This window comes from Canis lupus, chromosome 14 (assembly GCF_048164855.1).
Source record: "Canis lupus baileyi chromosome 14, mCanLup2.hap1, whole genome shotgun sequence".
Classification (NCBI taxonomy): Eukaryota; Metazoa; Chordata; class Mammalia; order Carnivora; family Canidae; genus Canis; species Canis lupus.
In genome coordinates, this window is record NC_132851.1 from 36,979,191 (window position 1) to 37,005,539 (window position 26,349).

The window sequence follows — 26,349 nt, forward strand, 5'->3', positions numbered from 1 at the left end:
TACAGTGAAGGAGGAAATGCATTTTCATTCCCATAAAATAATATGGACAAGGAAACCAGGCTTCGGCACCCTGCTTCAAAGGTAGCTCACACGTGAGTTCCTGAAGGAGGATGCCTGCAGAGGCCTGAGCCACAGCCCCTCAGCCAGGCCTCCTGCCCAGACCCCCAGCAGCCAGGGTGGTGGGAAACAGGCCTGTGGGGCTGGGAGGACCGAGGACTAGAAGGTCAGGAAGGCCTCTCACGCCTTCAGGTCAGACTGGAGTGACACAGGGAGGCGCCCACGTGAGGGCTGGGGCACAGTGCATCCAGAAGAGAGAAAGGGCCTGAGAAAGCAAACAGGCTCAAAGGAGAGAAGGACCCCTGAGCAGGGCAGTGTACGAGACACAGTGAACCAGAGAGCATGGGGCAGGCAGGGATCAGGGCACCCAGGGCGCTGGAAACCACGGATTAGCAAAGACAAACCCTCCCATAATGGACTAGACGTTGTATCTTAGGTTTTGTGAACCAAGAGGCTGATCATGGATGTTACGTAGGTACTTACATACAGCAAGTGAGAAAACACACTTCCTATTGGTGAAATGCAAAATACATAATTGAGTACAATTTTTGTTAACACAGATTTAAAAATGAGAAGAAAAAAGAATTTTGGAGGGTGATGACATTTCATCTAATCAGCGTTCAAAGATCAAATCCTTATCATCAAACTGATCACAAGTGTTCCTCTATAAAAGCCTTTCTTGTCAGGAAGGCCAGAGCCACCCAAAAGGTGGGAGCAGATCTGACCCACAAGCCACAGCGAGCTGACCCATGTCATAAACCACGATGAGGAATCTAGGTTTCTTCAAGGCACAATGAGGCCACGGAGGCCGGACGCAGGAGGGCGTGTGGTCCGACACAGCTTCCGAGAGCTCGCCCAGGCTGCTCACTAACGAGCTAAGGAGCGAGCTGAGGAGAGAGAGAATGAACGCAGGAAGATCAGCAGGTAATGAGTGCCTGCTCCCCACTTCGGCTGTGGGGGTGAGAGTGGGGGGCTGCGGCACAGACTGCCCTGCTCCCCGGAGGAGCACCCGAAAAGGCAGGTGGGGGAAGGCGAGAGAGAGCTTCAGGGGAGAGGAGACGATGCTCCTACTGAGGGTGAAATCTCGGGGGAGAGCAGGCTGGACACATGGATCTGAGGGCCAGCAGCACAGAAGCAGCGCTCCAAGGCAGGGCGTGGACACATCACAGCACGTGAAAGGTGACACCAAGGGCCACACACTGTGGGGCTCTGTTCACTTGAGACACCTAGGACAGGCAGATTTAGGGAGACAGAAGCAGATCACACCTGCTGAGGGATGGGGCGGGGCGGGGGGGCCTGGGGAACAGTGTCTGAGGGGTACAAGGCTCCTGCAAGGTGGACATCACAGGGTGATGGGTACCTGCGGCGGGTGAACTGTGCAGTACATGAGTTCCTTCTCAATATATTTTCTTAAAAAAATAATAATATAGTTTAGTAAGATACTCGGTTTCCTGGAGCCAAAAGCACACCTGCTGTGTCGGGGACGGGCCACACCACAGCTGCTCTGAGGTCTGTGATGCTCAAACATCCACGGGCTGCTGGAGACCCAGGTCTGGGGCTCAGAGACGGAGCCTCTATTCTGACCTCGGGTTGTAACAGCAAATTGAGTTCATGTTCTAGATGACAAGGCCTGGGATTCTGTGCTCCTCCAGCTGGACCATGAGCTGAGGGGCTGATCTAAATCCACACCTTCAATGGCAAGGCAGCAAGGGTCACGTTCCCAACAACTCAAGTGCGGGAGAGGCAGGACACCAGATGGCATGGAGGTGGCAGCCTGGCCAACCACTGTTCGCCAAGAGATGGTGCCTGACGGCTCTGCTGGTCCCTCATCCTTATCCTTCTTTCCTTTCCCACCTGCCACCCACATCCCTCTCTGCTCCCATCAGACAAGAGGAGCCCTGCTAGCACTGCTACTGCTAATCATCAAATAGGACACAAATCAGAGCATCTGCACATCTGCTAGCCCTCTGGGCTCACTCTGCTGTGTCCTTGACAAGAGATTCCATTTCTCTTGGGTCTTCTTAAGGTACCTCAGGCGAAAGAACCTGCAACCTCTGACCAAGGAGCTGGAGTCCAGGGCCCCTGGGAGAGAAATAACACAGATGTCTCAGAACATTCATTAAGCACTTTTATGCATTAGACACACTGTCATGCATGTCAGGTACCTTATCTCTACTCGACAGAGTCCTGCCAAGTAGATGAAACACTGGATCTTTGGAAGGTTTTTGACCTTGTATCCTCCAGCAAAGTTCTGAACACAGTAAAACACAAAAATCCTTTAGACCTCCGCAGGGAAAGCCCAAGCAACTACGTGAAGTTTAAATTTCACTAATAAAGCATCCGACCCTATAATAAGAACACAGCATTCTCTGCTACCGTAACACGGTAAAACAAGTCTCATGTCAGAAGCTCCTTAATTCAAGATCATTCACTGGTCGTCCCACAGTCTCAGCAGCACCCCTCCCTCACCCTGGGTCTGTTTACTGTGGCACCAACAGGAGTGATCAGGGGTTCTGCTCCTTCTCAAGGGACTCCTGTGCAGCACACAGGACCAGGTCACAGGACCAGGTTTGCAGCCACTACCCACGGAGCTCACCAGTCCACTGCCGTGCTGCCGTGGAGGCTGCACCTGCATGCCCAGGGACCCCCAGTCAATGATCATAAACAGTAACACAGCCATGCTTCCCATGAAGAGTCCACAAATTCTCAAGTTAGTACTTCCATCTTGAAAAACATGACAAGGGCAGCCCGGGTGGCTCGGCAGTTTAGCACCTGTCTTCAGCCCATGGCCTGATCCTGAAGACCCGGGATTGAGTCCCATCTCAGGCTCCCTGCATGGAGCCTGCTTCTCCCTCTGCCTGTGTCTCTGCCCCTCTCTTTCTCTCTCTCTCTCTCTCTCTCTCTCTCTCTGTGTGTCTCTCATGAATAAATAAATAAATAAAATCTTAAAAAAAAAAGAAAAGAAAAACATGACAAGAGTCCCAGGAACCAGATGCCTTTTGTGTTAACAACTATCCTCTTTAACTCATGAGTTCACTCTTAACCTGCACACATGAGACAGTACATGTGGGGGAGGACGGGGCAAGAAGCCCCCAGGCCATGGCCTCTCCATCTGCAAATACTCAGGCTGACATACAACAAGGATGCTAGGAAGCCCTTCCCTCAAGCCCAGGATCAGTGATTTCTTTCTTGGCTGTTCTTCTAGTCCACATTTCATTTCAATGCAGCAGTATTTAGGAATGTTAACTATCAACTCTATAAATGATACCATGAGCTCTCCAGGGGAAAGGTCATCAAGTAAATTAAAATATCTATCATTAGGGGCATCTGAGTGGCTCGGTTGGTTAAGCAACCAACTCTTGATCTCAGCTCAGGTCTCAAGCAGGGTCATGAGTTCAAGACCTGACGTAAAGACTGCTAACTCTGGGAAACGAACTAGGGGTGGTAGAAGGGGAGGAGGGCGGGGGGTGGGAGTGAATGGGTGACGGGCACTGGGTGTTATTCTGTATGTTAGTAAATTGAACACCAATAAAAAATAAATTAAAAAAAAAAAAAGAAAAAGACCTGAACTTTAAAAGAAAAATAAATAAATAAATAAAACTTTAAAATTAAAAAATAAAATATCTATCATTAAAATGAAAACTACCTCACAACTGTGCCATCCTCGTGTACAAATGAGAAAACGGAGGCCCAGAAAGACTGCCACCATTGATCTGAGGTGACAGCCAGCAGCTGGCTGGGAAGAACTCTTTAAACTTCCTGACTTTTGTCCTTTTCTCCGAAGACTCCAATTAACCAAATACCATTACACAGGCCTTTAAGGAGACGGCTCTTTGTTCCACAGTCCGACAACATGACCTCCAATAACCACCAAGCTCCTTCCCTCCGGAGCTCCAGAAAGGAAGACAGCCATTGACCAACGAAGGACATGAGGATTCTTCCGCTATAGTCATGAGCAGCGCATGAACGAAGGGAGCGGAGTGGGAGACCCTGGTGGTGCTGGGACTTGTCAGAGACTGGTGATAGGGAATCCAGACCTAGAGGAGCGGACAGGGAACAGGGGGTGGGGGAAGGAGAGAGTACAAAGGCCCTGCCACAGGTCGGGGGATGTGAATTTAAGAGAAAAAGCCTGAGATGAAGCAAGTGAAGGTGTGAGCAGCTCAGGGCAAGGACACAGGGCCCTGTCTTCACAACTCATAGCAACATGAGACTGCGCAGAGTTAAATGGGAGCCGTGTGGGGAAAGAGAGAGAGAGCACAATCATGACAAAAGGAGGGCCATGTGCCGTGGGTCAGGAGGTACTCAGAACTTGAAAAAAAAAAAAAGCCCAGTGGGAAGAGTCCACTCACCCTGGACATTGTGCCGGGCACTGCATCGTCACTGAAGCTGGGTGGTGGGGAGGGTGAGACACCGTCGGGTGGCTGAGGAGAGCAGTCACCCATCAAAAAGCAAAAATTCAACACATCAAACAACAGACCCAGGCCCACATCCCCACTGGACACTAGAGTCGGCCTGTTCTGGGGACTCTGCCTTCATCTGCCCCTCACACTTCAGAGGATCCCAAGGTGCCAACCGTTCATCTAGCCAGCTGTCATGATGGTCTTGCTGCTCAACGAAAACCCACTAGGTGCAGAGGAGAAGTGGTCTCACCATCCGCAGGTGCCTCTCTGTGAGCAGTGATGCACCAGCACCCCCTGGGGTGCTCCAAGCCCAAGGGATACAAACAAGCACCACAAGTGGTAAATGCTTCAAGGTCATTAGCAACAAGGAGCTGCGGGAGGAGTCACTGTGGGAGTCACCTGGGGGAAACAGACGACCCCGAGTCCCAGCAGGTGGCATGGGGACAGACACCTCTCATGAGAAGAGAACAGCACACAACAGGCTTTCACGGTATGTGCGATGAGGAGTCCACGCAGCCTGCCTGGATGAAGTTCAAGGACACACAGGGTGTGGAGGAGGAGATTACACAAGAGGAATCTCACCCAATCCCTCGAACTTCGTGAGGAGCCAGGGTCCTCAACAGCCTCTGCCTAGAACACAATGGATTACATACGTAGTTTACATAATAGCTATGACGGAACCCCTTCCTCTCCTGTTTTAGAAACGCACAGGAGTCAGACCGACCATTTCCCTGCTTCTATAAGGGCCATCGCACACCAACTCAGTCCTTCTGCTTTGAAACTGACCATTACGGAGTCTTTGTGTGAGTTCTGGCATAAATGCACACTGGAACTCATGTACTGAAGCCTCACACCCACAGTAGATCCTGCAGCCCAGGAGACTGCCACAGGGAATAGGGACCAGCCACAGGCACAGGGACGGCAATACACGCTGATTTCAAAGCTGGGAGGACAGAGGAAGCACACCTGACCGATGCCAGGGTGCAGGCTGAAGGAGCACAGTGGCTGAGCTGTGGCAGGTCCCCATTGGGACACTTTGGGCATGAAGGATGGATCCCCCAGGTGACACGAGTGCTGCCCTCTCCTGGGACTGTTCCCAGCTGGAAAGAGCCACCTCGTCCAAGCCCATGCCCCCTTCCTGGGAACGATGTGCATCCAGCACCTGGGTGTGGGAGTAGGAGGCCTAGCCCCTCACCACATAGCAAGGTATCTCTGCCTGGGGCAGCCGAGGCCTCTCCAGAAACTGCCTCACCAGGCACTGCACTGCCAGTCACTGAGCCTGGCTTGGTGACCATGCAGGCCAGCTCTGCGGGGGCGGGGCCTCTGCTAACACCGTTCTGAGGCCCAGCCTTCCTCTGCCCAATCTGGCCTCCTTCTCCTCCCTTCAACTGGTATTGATCCCCGGAGCACTTCCTAATAAATACCCCCCGCACTCATCTCCAGGGCAGAGAGTGCGTCCCAAAGAAGCCAATGGGCAACATGCACTGCCTGGCTGCACGGCCCAGGCAGAAAGGGAGGTGTGCTGGGGAAGCAACAGAGCTGCACCGCGGATGTGCTCACTTTCAAGTGCCCGTGGGACATGCAAATGGAGACAGCCTGCAAGCAGCAGGATCAACATAGCTGGGCCCAGGGTAGAATGTGGGCTGGAAACAAACAGGGCATGATTGAAACCCAAAAAGCAGAGGCTGGACGGGAGAGTAAGTAAGAGTAAAAGCACATGATGGACGGGAGAGGCCAGGAGAAGGAAGCCTGCGGCGCGGGCAGAGATACCGCACGAGGCCGCGGGCGCACAGAGCAAGCTGCGTCTCTGGCTGCAAAAGTAAGACCCAAGTTGCTGCTGCAGGGACTATAACTAGGGGGGCACAGCAGGGTCCTCGGGGTTCTGGTCAGACTTCCCATCTGGCTGCCACTTACAGGAGTGGTCACTCGGTGAAAATTAGCCAAGGGACATTCTTATGAATTGTGCACCTCCGGGTATAAATGTAATGCTTGGACGTTTCTATTCTATATGGCGTAGGCTACGGGAAGGGGAGCCCATGCCGGAGACTGAGAGGCAGAGGGGAGCCACGGAGCAGTGAGAGAGGGCCCAGGGAGGACAGCAGGGGCAGCACGGGGAGCTGAGGACACAGCAGAGCACGGTGCCTTCTAAGCAGCAGACCGGGAAGCGCCACCACGTAAACCTAAGCGCGGGGTCTCTGCGGGCTGGCACGAAGGGGGCTCTCGTTCACTGAGTCCACTCACCTTGATCTGACAAGAAGTCCAGCATGGTCTGCAACAGGAAGGACAAGTGCCTGACAGAAAGAGCAGGATTCCCCATTCTTCGGGAGGCGTAGACCAATTCGTGAAGCAAACGCATCTGGACGGCAGCCCAGCCGCGGTGCGTGCCTGTGAGGGAAGTCACAAAGCGTCCTCAGAGGGCGCCAGGAGGGCGCGTCAGACACAGACTCGAGCCTTCCTCGGAAATACGTTTAATGGTATCTGTAAAACTTGTGATGTAAAGACAAATGCTTCAACTACCAAACCCAAAGGGCAAGAAAAAACACTTCCTGTGTTTAACTTAGCCCAGAAAGAACTTGTGCTGTGTTTTTTTCATACGGTAAAAAGACATGTTTTATGGAACATGTTTTCTCTTCTGCAAAGACACAATTTAAAAATAACCACTTTGAGATCATTATAATGAGATTATAACCAAAAATTGTTTCCAGGGGCATGTATTTGAGTTACATATACACAATTATTTTTTCAAAAAATAATTGGTATTTGATGGGCCTTCGTGTGCTTTTTTAATTTAATGTATAAGAAAAGCTTGTAACAGCGGATAGTTAAATTAGGAAAAAGGTTACCAATGGACTTTTGCGGCTGCTCCCTCCAAAACAAATTAGCATGGTTGAAATTTAAGGGTGGGGGGTGTTGACTGCACATCATTGAAAAATACCTCTTTAAGACCATAGAACCTAGGGGCGCCTGGGTGGCTCAGTCGGTTAAGCGTCTGCCTTCAGCTCAGGTCACGATCCTCAGATCCTGGGATTGAGCCCTCAGTCGGGCTCCCTGCTCAGTGGGGAGCCGGCTTCTCCCTCTCCCTCTGCCCCTTCCCCTGCTTGTACTGTCTTTCTGTCTAACAAATAAAATCTTTTCTTTTTTAAAGACCTCAGAATCTTAGAGTTATTTATTCCATCTCCTTCTTGAAAAATGACTACTTTTAAATATTCTCTACCTTGAAAACCTTCATGAAGGAGACCCCATAACGGGATTCAAACACAAACAGGTTACAGTACAGTGTTGTGTGTCCGGGACCCGATGCGCTGTACAGAAAAAGATGAAGACTCCAACCACGGGGCTCCTCCTGCCCCAGGCCTACTAAGCTGCTCTCCCACTGCCCTGCACTACACGGCTGGCCAGCTCTTTCATGTACTTCTGCTACACCGTGCACAAATTCTGACCCACAGGCATTACCCAGCAGGTACAGTGAGGCCCCTGCAAGCTCGTGTATTTGTTTCTTCCACCAATCCTCAATTTCCTTCACAGCCAGGAAAGCCTGGTAAAACATGATGCTCCTATTTTTCAGACATCAAACTTAAGTATGTAAGGTAAAATGACATGATTTCTGAGATTTCCCCTAAGATCCTTCAACAAAGAATAAACTTAAGAAAAAGAGATAAAGGGATGCCTGGGTGGCTCAGTGGTTGAGTGTCTGCCTTTGGCCCAGAGCATGATTCTAGGTCCAGGGATCAAGTCCAGCATCGGGCTCCCTGTGAGGAACCTGCTTCTCCCTCTGTCTCTGCCTCTCTCTGTGTGTTGCTCATAAATAAATAAATAAAATCTTTTAAAAAAAAAGAAAGAAAAGATAAAAATAAGGCACATGTGACAAAGTCTTGATAACCACTTACTGTGGGTGATGGGCTCATTGTACTATTCTCTTTCATTTATATTTAAATTACTTCATAATAACTTTTTAAATTGGAATTCTTGGAGGTGACCAAACCTACACACACACACACACACACACACACACACACACACACACACCAAAAAACTACCTGATATCTTAGAACCTCTCTATCTTACAAAAACCTTTAGGAACATAAAATAGCAGTACTTACCATATGACAGGAAAGGACAGAAAGCCAAGTCTCTCCAATATTTCCTCATTATCAAAAGAAGCTAAGACCAAATGCCAAAGTGAAGTAAGAGATTTGTAAAAGGATTAAGAAGCTAAAATCAACTTCATGACTAACCAAGTCATAAATTTTAAATAATCCAATTTAACTAATAACACTACAGTATCAGAAGGTTTTCTCACTTAAAAATTGGGCAAATAACACCATGTTGTTTTTTTCTAATACATGATGACACAGTTCCTACCACAGGCAATTGTAAGACTGAGTAAAAATTTCCTTAATGCTAAATAGCGTACAAGTCACAATTTCTATGTTCCTCCAATAAAATCTGACTCTTTTTATTCATAAGCCAGATTTGCAACATATGACCAAGTGATAAATTTTCCACACTCTTGCATTCAAAATGTTACTGATTTGAGAATTTATTACAACTAGTACCTTAAAGCAAATCCACCTGCCATCCCAGCCTCTCATAAGTGCTCCTGGGGAAGACTGAATCCCTCACTCAGGAAAAGGCTGATCTCCATACACAGCATATTCCTAGATCTTCATATACAGCAACAGAAATAAGATTAAAGTGATAACAACCAGCCCATTAAGCTGGCAAATACACACAGTTCACATTTGTTTGCCTGCACTGACCTTCTGTAACCAGCTAGCAAAAATGTTCATTTTGAGAAATAGAAATAAATATATTTCAGATCCTGAGAATACAGATAATTTGCTTTATTCACAGGTCCAGGGTTTGAGTACATTTCTATTAAATTCTGAAAAATATTTGAAGTGGTCCAGAGCAACAGTGGAGATGGAGTTTAAAGTGATTTTTATTTCCTGTTAAAAACATAGCCAGCCAACATTTATCATTTCTACTTTTTCTGAGTTCACTTCCATACCTTTATCATTTTTACTTTATTTGATCTCACTTCCATACTTTCTCTCAACCTCTTCCCCAAAAAGATGGCAAATGTCCCCTCCCAAAAAAGAAGGCTAAGTAAAAAGTACCAAATCACTTGGAGATGTGCTTATTTGCTTTATTTTTCCAAAGAAACATTTTAGAAGACAAAATCAGAGAGGGAGACAAACCATAAGAGACTCTGAACTCTAGGAAACAAACTAAGGGTTGCTGGAAGGGGGTGGGAGGATGGGTAACTGGGTGATGGGAGGGCACGTGATGTAATGAGCATTGAAAGTTGTATGCAACTGATGAATCACTGAACGCTACCTCTGAAACTAATAATACAGTATATGGTAATTAGCTGAATTTAAATTTCAAAAAAAACATTTTGTTCATATGATTTAAAAATTAAGACCAAGAAATCCTTTTCAACAACTGGCAGCCCACACATGAGGCTGTAGCTGATCATTAGGCTTTGGTCCTATGGGACATGTATCTCCTGGGACGTTGGCCATGCGCCACACAGGGGCCATGGTGATGGTCAGAGGCTCTACTCTCACAGGCACACAGGATAGTGTGGGAGGCAGGTGTTAAATCATCATCCCAACTGATTTTTTTTTTTAAGCAGGCTCCACATCCAGCACAAAGCCCAAAGTGGGGCTTGATCTCACGAATCCGAGACCGTGACCTGAGCCAGGATTGAAAGTCAGACACTTAACTGACTGAGCCATCCAGGTGCCCCAACCTGAGCTGATTTTTAAATGCGCTTGCAGATTATGGGATGCCATACAGAAGAACAACAGGATTCGATGAAAAAGGAAAAATAAGGGGTGCCTGGGTGGCTCCGTCAGTTCAGCGTCCAACTTGTGGTTTTGGCTCAGGTCACAATCTCAGGGTTGTGAGATTGAGCCCCATGATGGGTTCCGTGCTGGTTGTGGGGCCTGCTTGGGATTCTTTTTCCCCCTCCCTCTGCCTCCCTACCCCCACCCCACCCCTGCTCATACATCTGCTGTCTTCTCTCTCTCTCACAAATAAATAAACCTTAAAAAAAAAAAAGGAGAAATAAAAAGACTCTACATAGGCTGAGGGGCCACAGGGGACCTCTGCATAAGTGACATCCAGCCAAGACCTTAAGGATGGCTGGCAGCTACACAGTGAGCAGCAGGGAAGAGCATCCCGGAAGAAGGCCTCCGACTCTGAACTCTCAGGACACATCAGACAACTCCTGGGGTGACCTGCACAAAGCCCAGGCAGTCTGCTTTCCCTCCGGAGGCAGTATGGAGTTACATTCACAGGACACCAAAAAAAGGTACCTGAGAGAAAGTGGGACCTTGCCTCCAGCCTCCCTGAAGCACAGTGAAGGGACTCCATTCCCAGCACAGCTAGAAACCTTTACCCTTTATCCTCTCTCTACAGAGCAATCATGTAAATGCTCTAAAAACTATACCCTCCTCCTAAACACTAACCTCCCCCCATGAAACCTCTCTGGAAGGTGGCCTAAGTGAGCTCATCCCCACCTTCGCAGCTCTGACGTCTCTGCCACCAACACCACTGAGCCTTTTGAATGTAAATCCCACAAAGTCTATGGCTTGTCCAGTTATTTCTGCCCTTTTTTTTTTTTAAGATTCTATTTATTTATTCAAGAGAGACACAGAGAGAGAGAGAGGCAGAGACACGGGCAGAGGAAGAACCAGGCTCCCCATAGGGAGCCCGACATGGGACTCAATCCCCAAAATAGGATCACACCCTGAGCCCAAGGCAGGCACTCAACCGCTGAGCAACCCAAGTATCCCCAGTTATTTCTGCCCTTAACACCAATTACCACTACCAGGGGCAGGAAAGGGACCAGCCAAAAGAATGCCAGTCCCCAAGCAAAGCAGCACTACTTTTCATTATAATTGTATTATCATAAGTACCAAGGGCAGGATGGGGCTTAGTCATCTTTGAACCCTCCTGCCAACCATAGTGCCTAACCAGGAGAGCAAGTGCTCAAACAACCCACAGGGAACAGGGTCCAAGCGACATTTTTAGTTCCAACAATGAGACTTTCAGTACCTTTGCTGAAGTCTTTGGGATCCAGTGACAGACTGTAGCCGGGAAGCGTCTCCAGGAGGAGCTTGTAGCAGGCTCTCCACCCAGGCTCTGCGATGCTGGGGGCCACACACTGCATAGCGGCCACACGCTTGAAGAACGCAGACTTTCGATGGAAGCCAATCAGCTCGTAGAGCTCAGAGAGGATGCTGTACCGCTGAATTTTTTCTTCCTCTGAAAGCTGAAGCACAGACAGGAAGTAAAGTTTTTGAGAAAGGAAACACATAAAAAAAGCTTTTTCACAAAACAAAGACATGATGAAACATTGGGGAAAGGCTGGGCCTGGACAGTGCACCGTGATGACACGCCCCAGAAAAGCATGGAAGCAGTGTGACGTGCAAGGCCCAAAAGCTCTGAGGCCCACCTCTTCGAGGTCATCCTGTCCTTTCTCCTTTGTGGGCTGGTATGACCAGAGCACAGTCCAGAGCCTGCCATCCAGCTGGGATATGCTGGGAAACCCTTCAGTATCATACCCACAAGCCCAGAGCCTCCCTGGCACCCCAGTCTGCCCCTTGACTCTAGATCCCACTGCCTCCCTGTGCGCCAGCCAAATGCAACAACCCTGATGGGTGTTGTGTTCCCATTCCGTCAACATGAGTTCATCGAATGCCTTCTCTGCAGCCGCCACTCCTGGGGCTGGGCACACACAGGAAGGAATGAAACAGGGAAAGACCCCTGCCCTCAGGGAAGACAATGATGAGGAAGTGACCGAAGTGTGGCTCTGAGCACGATGAAACAGAAATGAGACGAGGACTAAGGAGTCAGCCAGGCAAGGACATTCCAGGCAGGATAAGCCAAGGAGCAGACAGGTGCCCATGTCTTCCCACTACAGCACCCTGCTCGCCGCCCCTCCCAGACGCTGATCTCTGGTGTGAGCGGCCTCTACTGTCCCTAAATCCTCACAGCCTTTCTGATTCCACCACGTTATTTCCTCCTTCTCCTGGGTTGTGTTCACGTTCCTTCTCTGCCCCCCACCCAGCCCACAGGACGACCACACGTTTTCTAAAGTGGAAGCCTCATTTTTTGTATTAATTTTTTAATTTTTAATTGAAATTAGTTGACATATATTAGTGCATTTTCAGTGCATACAACACAGTGGGTTAACAATTACAAACATTATCAAATGCTCACCATAAGTGTAGTTACCATCTCTCACCACATAGTTACTATATTACTGACTATATTCCCTATGCTGTGTTGTTTATTCCTGTAACTTATTTTATAACTGGAAGTCCATACCTCTTCATCCCCCTCACATATTTCACCCATCCCCCCTCTGATGACCACTAGTTTATTCTCTGAATTTGAGTCTGTTTCTCTCATTATAATTGTTTACTCATTTGGTTTGCTTCTTCTATTCCACAAATTAGCGAGATCATACGATATTTGTCTCTGACTTATTTCACTCAGGATTATACCCTCTAGGTCCATCTACATCATTGCAAATGGCAAGATCTCATTATTTTTATGGCTGAGTAATATACCAGTGTGTGTGTGTGTGTGTGTGTGTGTGTGTGTGTGTGTCTCTATGGACAGATACTTGGGCTACTTCCAAGCAGTAGTTGGCTTCATAAATAATGCTGCAATAAACATAGGGGTACACATATCTTTTCAAATTAGTGTTTTTACTTTCTTTGTTTAAATATCCACAAGTAGAATTACTGCATGGTGTGGTAGCTCTATTTTTAACTTTTTGAGGAATCTCCATGATGTTTCCCCTAGTGGCTGCACCAGTTTCCATTCCCACCAACAGTGCATGAGGCTTCCTTTTTCTCCACATCCTTGCCAACCTTTTGTTTTTGTGTTTTTGACAACAGCCATTCTGACAGGTATGAGGTGGTATCTCATCATGTTTTTATTTTGTATCTCCTTGATGAGCAGTGATGTTGAACGCTTTTCCATGTGTCTCTTGGCCATTTGTACCTCTTTGGAAAAACGTCTATTTAGGTCCTCCACCCATTTTTCAATTAAGTTGTTTTGAGTTTTATGAATTCTTTACGTTTTGCACATTAATCCATTACTGGCTATATCATTTATAAATATCTCCTCCCATTCACTGGGTAGCCTTTTTGTTTTCTTCATGGTTTCTTTTGCTCTGCAAAACCTTTTATTTTGGTATAATCCCAATAGTTTGTTTTGCTTCTCTTACCTGGGGAGAGAGATCCAAGCAAGTGTTGTACATCGCTCTGGGTAGTATGGACATTTTAACAGTATTAATTCTTCCAATCCATGGGCATGGAATATCTCCATTTATTTGTGTCACCTTCAATTTCATTCATCAGTGTGTTAATAGTTTTCAGAGTACAGGTCTTTCACCTCCTTGGTTAAGTTTATTTCTAAGTATTCTATTCTTCTGATGCAATTGTAAATGGGGTTATTTCATCTTTCTTTCTTTCTTTTTTTTCTTTTTTATTGGTGTTCAATTTACCAACATACAGAATAACCCCCAGTGCCCGTCACCCAATCACTCCCACCCCCCGCCCTCCTCCCCTTCTACCACCCCTAGTTCGTTTCCCAGAGTTAGCAGTCTTTACATTCTGTCTCCCTTTCTGATATTTCCCACACATTTCTTCTCCCTTCCCTTATACTCCCTTTCACTATTATTTATATTCCCCACATGAATGAGAACATATAGTGTTTGTCCTTCTCCGACTGACTTACTTCACTCAGCATAATACCCTCCAGTTCCATCCACGTTGAAGCAAATGGTGGGTATTTGTCATTTCTAATAGCTGAGTAATATTCCATTGTATACATAAACCACATCTTCTTTATCCACTCATCTTTCGATGGACACCGAGGCTCCTTCCACAGTTTGGCTATTGTGGCCATTGCTGCTAGAAACATTGGGGTGCAGGTGTCCCGGCGTTTCATTGCATCTGTATCTTTGGGGTAAATCCCCAACAGTGCAATTGCTGGGTCGTAGGGCAGGTCTATTTTTAACTCTTTGAGGAACCTCCACACAGTTTTCCAGAGTGGCTGCACCAGTTCACATTCCCACCAACAGTGTAAGAGGGTTCCCTTTTCTCCGCATCCTCTCCAACATTTGTTGTTTCCTGCCTTGTTAATTTGCCCCATTCTCACTGGTGTGAGGTGGGATCTCATTGTGGTTTTGATTTGTATTTCCCTGATAGCAAGTGATGCAGAGCATTTTCTCATATGCATGTTGGCCATGTCTATGTCTTCCTCTGTGAGATTTCTGTTCATGTCTTTTGCCCATTTCATGATTGGATTGTTTGTTTCTTTGGTGTTGAGTTTAATAAGTTCTTTATAGATCTTGGAAACTAGCCCTTTATCTGATATGTCATTTCTTTATTAGTGAATAGATATACAACAGATTTCTATATATTGACTCTATAGCCCACAACGTTACTGAATTCAGTTATTTATTCTAATAGTTTTTTTGGTGGCATTTCTAGGGTTTTCTCTATTTAGTATCAAATCATCTGCAAATAGAGACAATTTTACTCTTCCTTACAAATGTGGATGCCTTTTATTTCTTTTTCTTGTCTGATTGCTGCAGCTAGAAGTTCTAGTATTATGTTGAATAAAGTAGCAACAATGGACATCTTTGTCTTGTTCCTGATCTTAGAGGAAAAGCTTTCAGCTTTTCACCATTATGATGTTGGCTGGAGATGTGTCACATATGGCCTTAATCATGAAGTACATTCTCTCTATACTCTAAAGTGGAAGCATCACTTTATACTCACACCAGTAATGTATGAGAATTACTGTTACTCCATGTGCTCACCAACATTTGGTGTTATCAGTCATTTCTATTTTAGCCATTCTGGTGGCTTTAATTTGCATTTACTTGATAACTAATGATGTCAAACGTTTTTTCATATGATTAGTGGCCACTGCTATATCTTCCATTATAAAGCATTTGTTCAAATTTTCTGATCATTTCTTAAGTTAGTCATTTGTCTATGTCATAGGAGTTCTTAATATATTCTGAATGTCATCTTTTCCCAGTCTGCTGCCCATTTATTTTCCAAAAGGAGTCTTGTAATAGGCAGAATTGTGAATGAGTTCAATTTACCAATTTATCAATTGTAAAGTAGCTCAATTTATTTTTCATTTATGGTTAACACCTTCTGTGCCCTTGCCTAAGAGACTTCTGTTTACCCCAAAACCCCAAACATATCTCCTATGTTTTTTTCTAGAAGCTTTATGCTTAGGTCTAGGATCCATGCATATGCAAGTTTGAAAAGGACCCAGTCTTTGCTCTCTGCATACAGTACCAGCTGCAGAGAGATTCCAGTGTAGTGAGATGCAGCCATGAACAAGGACTAAGGAGGTCTACACAGGAGAGACAGGAATACTTAATGCTTTTATCACATGTCTGGAAACTCCCAGAACTTCAGCTATCCCTTTTGGTTTAAAATATGGAAAAAGATATTCGGGAAGGTAAAAATATTAGTCATCATAGCTAGTACCCTCAATGAGGCCACCATCTAAAATAAAGATCACAAGCTATGGCCTCCAATCCATCAGAGTCCCCACTGATTCTTTCATGGACACTATTAAAGATGAAAGACTGGAATATCCTTATTAGTAATATACTCTTTCATTCTTCTTATATCATTTCAACATAATGAGAAACCAAGTGATAAACACTACATTATAAGTGGAAGTGCAATCACTCCAAGCCCCAGAAAAGATTCTTAATGGAAAAATCTTGGGCACAACTGCTTCAGAGCCCCAGGAAAACACTTAACTGAAAAGCTCCTCATCGGCCTTGGACCCTGTGAGCCTCAGGACAAAGCCACGTCAGGTCACCATAGACATCCACAGCCTAAGAATCTGGAGAATATACAAGAGTCCCAGGCAAAATTTTAGGTCAATCCTCACAAAAATTTGAAATGAAATCAAATTCCCAAACTCATTTCCAATCTACTGCTCTTTTAGGGAGTATTAATCAGCACTTCTTTGTTCTAATTTTTCAGTAGACTGCACAGCCATGAAGGCTGAGCCCACCAGGGCCCAGATATCTACATGAAGCTCCAATGGAAAGTAACTAAAAGACTACTCAAGACAAGTAGGTTTACTCTAAAGATGGACTCTGAGGAATTCAAATGTGAATTCACCATTCCTTTTCTAACTGGAAAGTAAGTTTATACCTATTTTATTCACACCACTACAAAGAAAGCACTAATATTATCAAGAAACTCGGAGCTATGAAGAGTCTCCTGGCTATCAAGAAGGACAGTACAGACACAGGAATCAGAAAGACCCAAATGCCATTCTCAAATCTGCACATTACTAGCTTTGGCACTTTCCTTATTAATGGGGATAATAAAATCTAATCATGATTGTCAGAAAGACTAAATGAAATAATGTGAACAGCCAGCATAGCTTAAAGCTCCTGATGGGTGTTCAAGAAATGGGAAATACCATTGTTAATTAATGCCTTTGAGGTAACTGGTATTAATCCAAACTTAGCCAGCCAGATATGCTCCCAAAAATGCTTCAACAGCCTTTAGTCATCTCAAACATTGGCACCTCCAGTGACCTAAAGAACAAGGCTGTGGCAATTCCTGTGAGCTGGCCTGGTGATGGCACACCAGCAATGACTGTGAAATAGCAAGGCAGAAAACTGCGGAGATCGTACATTCTCAAGTGTGGAAAACACATTCTGTTTCTACCCACATTTATTTCTAGCCGTAATTATACAGAGAGAAAATATATATTCAAAATTACACAAATTTCCATATATGTATGTCAAAACAGTTTAGAAAGGAAAGAATGTAACTCTCTTCCCTACATCCCAAAGCAGGATTACAAGGTTTGTACCAAGGACCTGTCTTTAAAAAGCATCTGTTAAAGTAACTGGATCTTTCTTTAGCTTTTATCATTCAAAGGGAAAGGATCGAAACAAAACAAAGTTACATAAGATCTGGCCCTCGATGGTTGACAAGGTCATGAGGAGACAGACAAGTCAATAAGCAATCACTCTGCTGAGTTCCCAGCACCATTTGAAGACAAGTGGAGGGATGGATGACATAGGGATAGCTGTGCCCACACTCTTAGGCACATACTTAAAAGGCTCCTAGAGCAGGTGTACAGACCATGTGCTCAACACCTTGACAAACCTTAAAGAGAGATGAAACTTTATGAACAATCAACACCCTCAGTAAGTATACTACCCGAAAGTGGCAAAGTCAAAGCCTAACTTTGCTCACCCTGGTTCCCTCGGATTCATTCTTGGATGACCTTAGAAACCAATTTCTCAGGCCTCAAGAAGTCCTGCCTACTTTTACAATCTTTAGGTTTAGTGATCAAGCAAGCTTAGGTGTACTTTGATGACTGCACAAACTTTACGAGTACATCTTTCTTAGCATTTTTTTAATTCTTTTTTTTTTAGATTTTTATTTATTTATTCATGATAGACACAGAAAGAAGGCAGAGACACAGGCAGAGGGAGAAGCAGGCTCCTGTGGGGAACCCAATGTAGGACTCGATTCTGGAACTCCGGGATCACACCCTGAGCTGAAGGCATCTAGATGCTCAACCGCTGAGCTACCCAGGCGTCCCTTGTTCTTTTAATTCTAAAAAGTCCTGAGTTTTTTAAGTGTATTCTCCACAAAATCTATTCCCTCCAATGAAAACTCATGGAGCCTGAAACTAAAAGCCAATTAAAAGATCATACACAACCAAACTATCACCCACCCATCATCATTTTCTTCATACCCTCTCCTGCCTGACTGTAATAAATACCTCCTTCCACCAAGCTCACAAAACACAGATTTGTCTCCTCAAATAGAATAAAAACTCCATAAAAGAGGAGAGTATTCCATGTTCACCTCTGAATTCCTAATATACTGTATTATCAATGTATATAATTATGAACATGGCTCTTTCCTTTAAAAAATCGTTTTGGATATATTTTTTTTAAGATTTTATTTATTTATTTGAGAGAGAGAGCACAAGCAGGGGGTAGGTGGGAAAGGAGAAGCAAACTCCCCACTGAGCAGGGAGGCCAATGTGGGGCTCAATCCCAGTACCTGGAGATCATGACCTGAGCAGATAGTTAACCATTTGAGCCACTCAGATGCCCCCTCTTTAGATATTTAAATGAGACCTTGGGAGAAAGGTGATGTTGGTAATGTTGAGGATCCAACATCCTGATTCAGAACCCTCTGAAGACCTTTTTGTATTGACTGTTCATTGATTCATTCAAAACACAATTTCTCATTCCAGGAGGATTTATGTATTTCTGCCAAGAGTTTGTGGTCATTCTCATGTGAGGATAACTTTAAATTAAATCCTCAGTTTGGGTTGCTTTTTTCCTTCCAAAAAGATTTAGTTTCCTTATTTTCTTGCTTTGAGGAGTGGGAATTTTTTATTCCAATTCACCCTTTCATTGAACATGGCTTGGGGGAGTCTTGTCCTTACACATGGGTCTTCTATCCAATTCCCAATTGGGGCAGGCCGAAGGCTTACCTCCTATCCCTCCTATATGGGGTGTTGAAACTGTGTTCCCAGAGCCAGACAGTATTTGCTGGTGTCTGAGGCTCACTCACCTTCCAGGATTTATGCTTTCTAGTAGTTTTGGCCCCTAGGATTTCCCCTTACTTTCTTGCTATATATTCTGAAAAACTGAGGTAAAAGTTTTTACCTTTTAATCAGCATTTTTAAGGAAAACATGCAAAGACCGTTTTTTTTTGTTTTTTTTTTTTTTTTAAATTTTTATTTATTTATGATAGGCACACAGTGAGAGAGAGAGAGGCAGAGACACAGGCAGAGGGAGAAGCAGGCTCCATGCACCGGGAGCCCGACGTGGGATTCGATCCCGGGTCTCCAGGATCGTGCCCTGGGCCAAAGGCAGGCGCCAAACCGCTGCGCCACCCAGGGATCCCATCAAAGACCGTTTTTGAGAGTTGGTAGACTGTGATATTGCCAAAACAGAAAATACAATAGTTATCTTCTGGATTTATGTATTATTTGACTTTTTTTTTCTACTAACAGACATTTTTTTTATTTAAATTTATTTTTTATTGGTGTTCAATTTGCCAACATATAGAATAACACCCAGTGCTCATCCCGTCAAGTGTCCACCTCAGTGCCCGTCACCCAGTCACCTCCACCCCCCGCCCACCTCCCCTTCCACCACCCCTAGTTTATTTCCCAGAGTTAGGAGTCTTTCATGTTCTAACAGACATTTTTTAATTAAAAAAAATAATTACGGGGGCACCTAGATGGCTCAGTCAATTAAGCGCCTGCCTTGAGCTCAGGTCATAATCCTGGGGTCCTGGGATCAAGCCCTGCATTGGGCTCCCTGCTCGGTGGGGAGTCTGCTTCTCCATCTGTCTCTCCCTCTCTATTCCCCCTACTCATGCTCTCTCTCTCTCTCAAATAAATAAATAAAATCTTAAAAAATAATAATTATAATAATTAAGGCCCCCAGTAGACACATGAAAAGATGCTCAACATCACTCTCATCAGGGAAATGCAAATCAAAACAACAATAAGATATCACCTCACACGTTTCAGAATGGCTACAGTCAAAAAGACATAAAATAACAGGTATTGGCCAGGATGTGGAAAAAGGAACCTTCATCCACTGTTGGTGGGGATGTAAACTGGTGCAGCCACTGTGGAAGAGTACGGAGATTCCTCAAAATATTAAAAATAGAAATACCATATGATCCAATAATTCTACTACTGTGTATTTACCCAAAGAAAACAAAAACACTAATTTGAAAGACATATACAATTCTATGTTTATTGCGGCATCATCTACAACAGCCAAGATATGGAAGTAGGCCAAGTGTCCATTGATAGACAACGGATAAGGATAGGATACAGATAATGGATAGAAGGATACATACATACATGCACACACAATGGAATATTACAAAGCCATAAAGAAGGATTGTGTTATTACAATAACATGGATGGACCTATTATGCAAGTCAAACAGAGAAAGACAAATATCATATAATTTCACTCATATGTGAAATCTGAAAAAACAAATGAAAAACCAAAATAAGTAGAATCGGACCTATGAATACAGAGAACATGCTGATGGTTGCCAGAGGGGAAGAGAGTGGAGTGATGGGAAAAATCGGTGAAAGGGAGTGGGAGGTAGAGGTTCCCACGTAAGGTATGAGTAAGTCATGAGAATAAAAGGCACAGCAGAGGGAATGAAGTCAATGATACTGTGATAGTGATGTATGGGGATAAACAGCAGCTACACTTGTGGTGAGCAGAACATAATGTATAAACTTGTCAAATCACTATGCTTTACACCTGAAACTAATGTAACATTGTGTCCACTACAGTCAAATTTTTAAAAATTTTAGAGAAAAATAAAATAATTAAGAGCCCAAATAGGATAGAGACTTACATAGGCATACAAAATTAAGAAAGGGGCAAACCCAAAAAATGAGAAAATAATCTACAAGGTTAATAAGATATATAGACTGGATGAAATCCACAATTCTTGAAACACCTAATCTGAACATGACAGTGAGATAAGATGTCTCTCTTGTCAGGAAAATGGCCAACATAAAATAGAACCAATTAAATCAAAAACTGGAATTCCAAATTAGGCAAATTATAGAGGCTACCAACTCCACGGGCTTCCTTCCTGGAAAAAAGGCAGATTTGCTGGCACTTAACTGTTGAACCTGACTCCAGGTGAGAACTGTACAAAGTGAGTGCTCAGTAAGCATCTAGTTAGTGAAATACGTGATAAAGAAATATGGAGGCACCTGGGTGGCTCATTCAGTTAAATGCCTGACTCTTGGTTTCAGCTCAGGTCATGATCTCAGGGTCGTGGGATCGAGCCCTGTGCCAGGCTCCACGTTCAGCACAAAGTCTCCTTGAGACTCTCTCTCCCTCTGTACCTCCCCCTGCTTGTGCACACACTCACTTTCTCTCTAAAATAAATAAATAAAATCTTTAAAAAAAAAAAAAAAAAAAGAAGGACAAGTTTCAACAACAGAAATGGTAATACCATTCACCTGTATTATAAAGTATGTCATCACTTTCAGTGATCAATATTGTGAGGTCCTCGGATATCAAGGATTTTATGACAATGCTCACTCAGGGACAGACCTCCTCGGTGAGCGCCACAGCTGTACAATCCAGCTGACCCACGACACTTCACTGAGATGCTCCTAAGGCACATCAACCTCCACCTGCACACAGCTGATCCATGGACTTCCTCCCACAGCTGCCGTCCTTCAGGGCTCCAGGCCACCTACAGCCACTTGCACACTCCAGGCATGGAGCATCATGTTTGTACCTTCCACTTGCTCACAGCCTGTCTGTAATCAGTGACCAAGTCCCATTGGGTGTGCACACCCCAAAAGCTGCTCACACACATTTACTCTGAGCCATGCTCAGATACCATGCTGTTCTCTGCAGACGTGTTATCTCACTGAAACTTCACAATAATCCTGAGAAGTCGGGGCATTAGCAGTTCAACTGATTAGAGAAATTCTGTCCCTGTAAGTAAGCCATGCAGGTCATTTAGCCACTAAGTGGCAGAGCTAGGATGAAGGCCCACTTGACGGTCAAAGCTCAAAGCCACCTCCTCTACATCATCCCATCACCTCCTGCCCAGCCTTTCACAGGTTTCCAATCACTCCACATGCAGAAGAGTGATCCTTTACAGCACTGTACGCCCTTAAGAACCTTGATGGCTGTACACTGCTCTTAGGATAAAGCCTAAGGGAAACTGCACACAGCCTATAAAGCCTGCATAGTCTGTTTCCTGCCACCTCCTCGGGCATGCTGCTTGCCCAACCCTGGATGTCTCAGCCTCGAAGCAGCCATGCTCCCTCCCACCATAAGGTTTCCCAGTTGCGATTCCCTTGGGCTAGAACTTGAATTCTGTTTTGGGTTGGTTTTTTTTTTTTTTAATAATAATAAATTTATTTTTTATTGGTGTTCAATTTGCCAACATACAGAATAACACCCAGTGCTCATCCCATCAAGTGCCCCCCTCAGTGCCTGCCACCCAGTCACCCCCACCCCCCGCCCGCCTCCCCTTCCACCACCCCTAGTTCGTTTCCCAGAGTTAGGAGTCTTCCATGTTCTGTCTCCCTTTCTGATATTTCCTACCCATTTCTTCTCCCTTCCCCTCTATTCCCTTTCACTATTATTTATATTCCCCAAATGAATGAGACCATATAATGTTTGTCCTTCTCCGAATGACTTACCTCACTCAGCATAATACCCTCCAGTTCCATCCACGTCGAAGCAAATGGTGGGTATTTGTCATTTATAATGGCTGAGTAATATTCCATTGTATACATAAACCACATCTTCTTTATCCATTCGGGTTTTTTTTTTTTTTTAAGATTTTATTTATTTGACAGAGAGCACAAAGTAGTGTCACAGGGAGGAAGAGAAGCAGACTCCCTGCTGAGCAGGGAACCTGACATGGGGCTCGATCCCAAGATCTGGAGATCATGACCTGAGCCAAAGGCAGATGCTCAACTGCCTGAGCCACTCAGGTGCCCCTAGAATTTGAATTTTGTAGAACCCTGGGCTCCCATGCAGGCATATGACACCATGTAAATCTCCAACAGTGGATTCCACTACCACCCTCTTCAATGTGGATCCAACACCAACTCTCAGAATATGCTTTCAGGGACACATGGGTGGCTCTGTGGTTGAGCGTCTGCCTTTGGCTCAGGGCATGATCCTGGAGTCCCAGGATCAAACCCCGCTTCAGGCTCCCCACAGGAAGCTTGCTTCTCCCTCTGCTGAGGTCTCTGCCTCTCTCTCTCTGTCTCTCATGAATAAATAAAATCTTAAAAAATAAAAAAAAGAAATATGTTTTCATAGGATGAACCTAAATCTTGATCCTTATGAGTTCCATTCATTAAGACTTCATCAGTGCTTGTGGCTCTGTTTCAACAGATGACTGGCGAAGTATTTAGAAAGCTCCCTGTAGCAGGTCGTGATGAGCATGCTAGACAATGCCAAGAGCTGGCTGTGGTTACAACTGCAGCCAACCAACACGACCATGGGCGACAGTTCCCTGCTTCTCACGAGGGCTGCTCCATCACTTACAGTTGTAGCTATTTAATAAACACACGGGCTAATGAGTCAGGCTCCTTAAACATGACCCTCTTCAAAGATTCATATGAATTAGGCTTCAAGTACAGCAGTCATACTAGAAATTTAATTTGAAACTGACAGCCCTAGCTACGCTACGCATCTGACCTAAAGCATCTGACTGAATATACCCAAGGGGGCGGGGGTGGTAAAGAAATAAAGATGAATCCTTCCTGAATAAGCTCCCAGTATCATCCATAGTGCCCCCTCCAATTTCTCGCATTCACGTATGTGTTCAGGTAGCATAACCTGAATCAGGGTTTCCTGTTTATAAAATGGGAGGACAGGGGATCGCTGGGTGGCTCAGCTGTTTAGCGCCTGCCTTCGGCCTGGGGCGTGATCCTGGAGTCCCAGGACTGAGTCCCACAGTGAGCTCCCTTCATGGAGCATGCTTCTCCCTCTACCTGTTTCTCTGCCTCTCTCTGTGTCTTTCATGAATAAATAAATAAAAATCTTTAAAAAGAAAAAGAAAAGAAAACGGGAGGACAGACACTGTTGTGAATAGATTCATTTAACAAACAAGAGATCTGGCATTTACTATGAATAAGATCTTAGGAATACACAGATACATGATACACAGTCCTGCCCTCAAGAAGCCCAGGCTTGCTTTTTCGTTTACAATGTACAGCATTAGAAAAACTAAAAGAATGATGGGGCAGTTGGGCCTTCAGCTCAGGTCGTGATCCAGGGTCCCACTAGAGCAGGAGGCATCTGCTCTGTCTTGGACGTCTGTTAGCCCGTGCTGTTAGCCCTCCCCACCCCTCAATGCACAGGGCTCCCACAAGATGACTGGGCCAGACCCCACGGCTTCGCGGGCAGCTCCCCACCCAAGGCCCATCTGCTCATGTCCCTCCAGCAACGACTCCTCACCACCCGATTTCCTTCCTGCTCCCCACAAAACCCCTCTCCTAAATACAAGGCCACGCCCGTATCTCGTTCAAGCAGACATATGTTCCCTCTCTCCTCTTCCTTCTCAGGAAGGAACTCGGCTCTCCTCCCTCCCCATGCACCTGTTTCTTTCTCCGTGAGAACTCTGAACTCCCCGCACGCCATCCTGCAAGCCCGCTGCCCTGCTGCCACGTTGCTGTCTTACCTCGGCTGTATCTACACTGCCCCCCTCGCGTCAAAAGCCTTTCCTGAATCTCCCCATGTCTCTGATTCTGAGCTTAATCTGACATCAAGTTCTGAGGTTACAATTATCATGTGCATATCTACCAGCTTTTGCTGGGTTTCCTTAGCAACAGCTTCATTAAGGAACCACAGCAAGAAGTTTAAAGAGGCTATTTTCCCATGTGAATGGAGTGGCCTGCACAAAATTTAAATGGCTTTGACAAGAAAATTAACCAGAGACAAAGAGGTCATCAATTCTAGTTAAGAGAATCACGAGCCAAAATGTTCTTAAATGGCCCAGAACAGTCCCTGGCGACCAGGTCTGCAACAGGCAGAGGCTCCAGGATGAGCACACATGACTCGTCCGACAGTGTGTTCTCCTACCTGCTAAGGTGTGCGGCTTGTTCCACCGGGACAAGGTCTTCAATTTCTTATGATCACTTTCTCTTGTTGTCACCTACCATTTCCTACTAATTAAAAAATTAGGGCAGCGTGAGTGGCTCAGCAGTTTAGTGCCGCCTTCAGCCCAGGGCGTGATCCTGGAGACCCGGGATCCAGTCCTACCTCGGGCTCCCTGCATGGAGCCTGCTTCTCCTTCTGTCTTTGTCTCGGCCTCTCTCTGTGTGTGTTTCTCATGAATAAATAAATAAACTTAAAAAAAATTAATTTCAGTCACTTGGATTGTTTGAGAAAAGCTCTGTGATGCAGTTCACAGACCACGGACTGGAGAGTCACAACCAGCTAGGTTTAAATACCAGTGGTGGTGTTTACAACATAATCCTGGGCACGCAGCAAACTCCCATCTGCAACGTGCTCTTCTCTGCAACTGGCTACAATGAACTACTTGGCCAACTTTCTATGAGGACATGTTCAACATCTGTCTACACCCGCAGATTAAGTTAAGTGACTGCAACAAGCTGGCTGCTTCATTAGTTGTAAGTAAAGTCAATGAGTTTCAGTCTACCTGATAACAGAGATGCTCTGCCTTCTTGTCCTTGCCTAGTTTAACGCCACTAGAGCAGCCTGATGAGAACATTCCCCAGCTCGGTGATCAAGCGTGTCTTCTTCTTCTGCAGAACTGATCACGGCTTGTAATAATTCATTTTATGTATGTCTATTTATTCCCTGCTTCCCCCCTAGACTTTAAGCTCAAGCAGTACATTAGGCACAGCCATGCCTGTTCAACCTCTGAGCATCCTAGGGCTAGCACCCAGCTAACACAGCACCCGGCCTCTGCTAGGGAACACAGCATGAAGGAAAGCATCAACAAGCATGCTTTCCAGAGGCCCTTTCACCTCTGAAACTGTGATCCGACTGTGCACACACTACATAAGGCTTCTCTAGCCTGAGGTTCCTGCTCTGTGGACAGGAGTAACTGATCTTACTACCAACGGGGCAGACACACATACTGAACACATGCTATGTGCCGAGCCGTGTGGTAAGCACTTTACGTGTATTCAGATATTATTTACACTTAAAACAAATCCAGGAAGGAGTGAACATTATCATCCCCATCTCACAGATTCACAAATAGGCTACAGGAGGCTACGCATTAGTCCAGGGTCACATGGCAAGGAAACAAAGGAAACCCAAGTCTCGG

The 26,349-nt window shown here is 45.3% G+C and overlaps 1 protein-coding gene across 1 annotated transcript in view; it reads right to left on the reverse strand.

The window, feature by feature from the left end:
- Positions 1 to 26,349, reverse strand: part of TRAPPC9 (trafficking protein particle complex subunit 9) — a 544,505-nt gene that overhangs the window by 465,565 nt on the left and 52,591 nt on the right. The window contains exons 8-9 of the mRNA XM_072774632.1: positions 11,526 to 11,742; positions 6,699 to 6,842 (exon numbers count right to left, since the gene is read on the reverse strand). Of these exons, the coding sequence (XP_072630733.1) occupies positions 6,699 to 6,842; positions 11,526 to 11,742 (361 nt within the window). The remainder of the gene's footprint in view (positions 1 to 6,698; positions 6,843 to 11,525; positions 11,743 to 26,349) is intronic.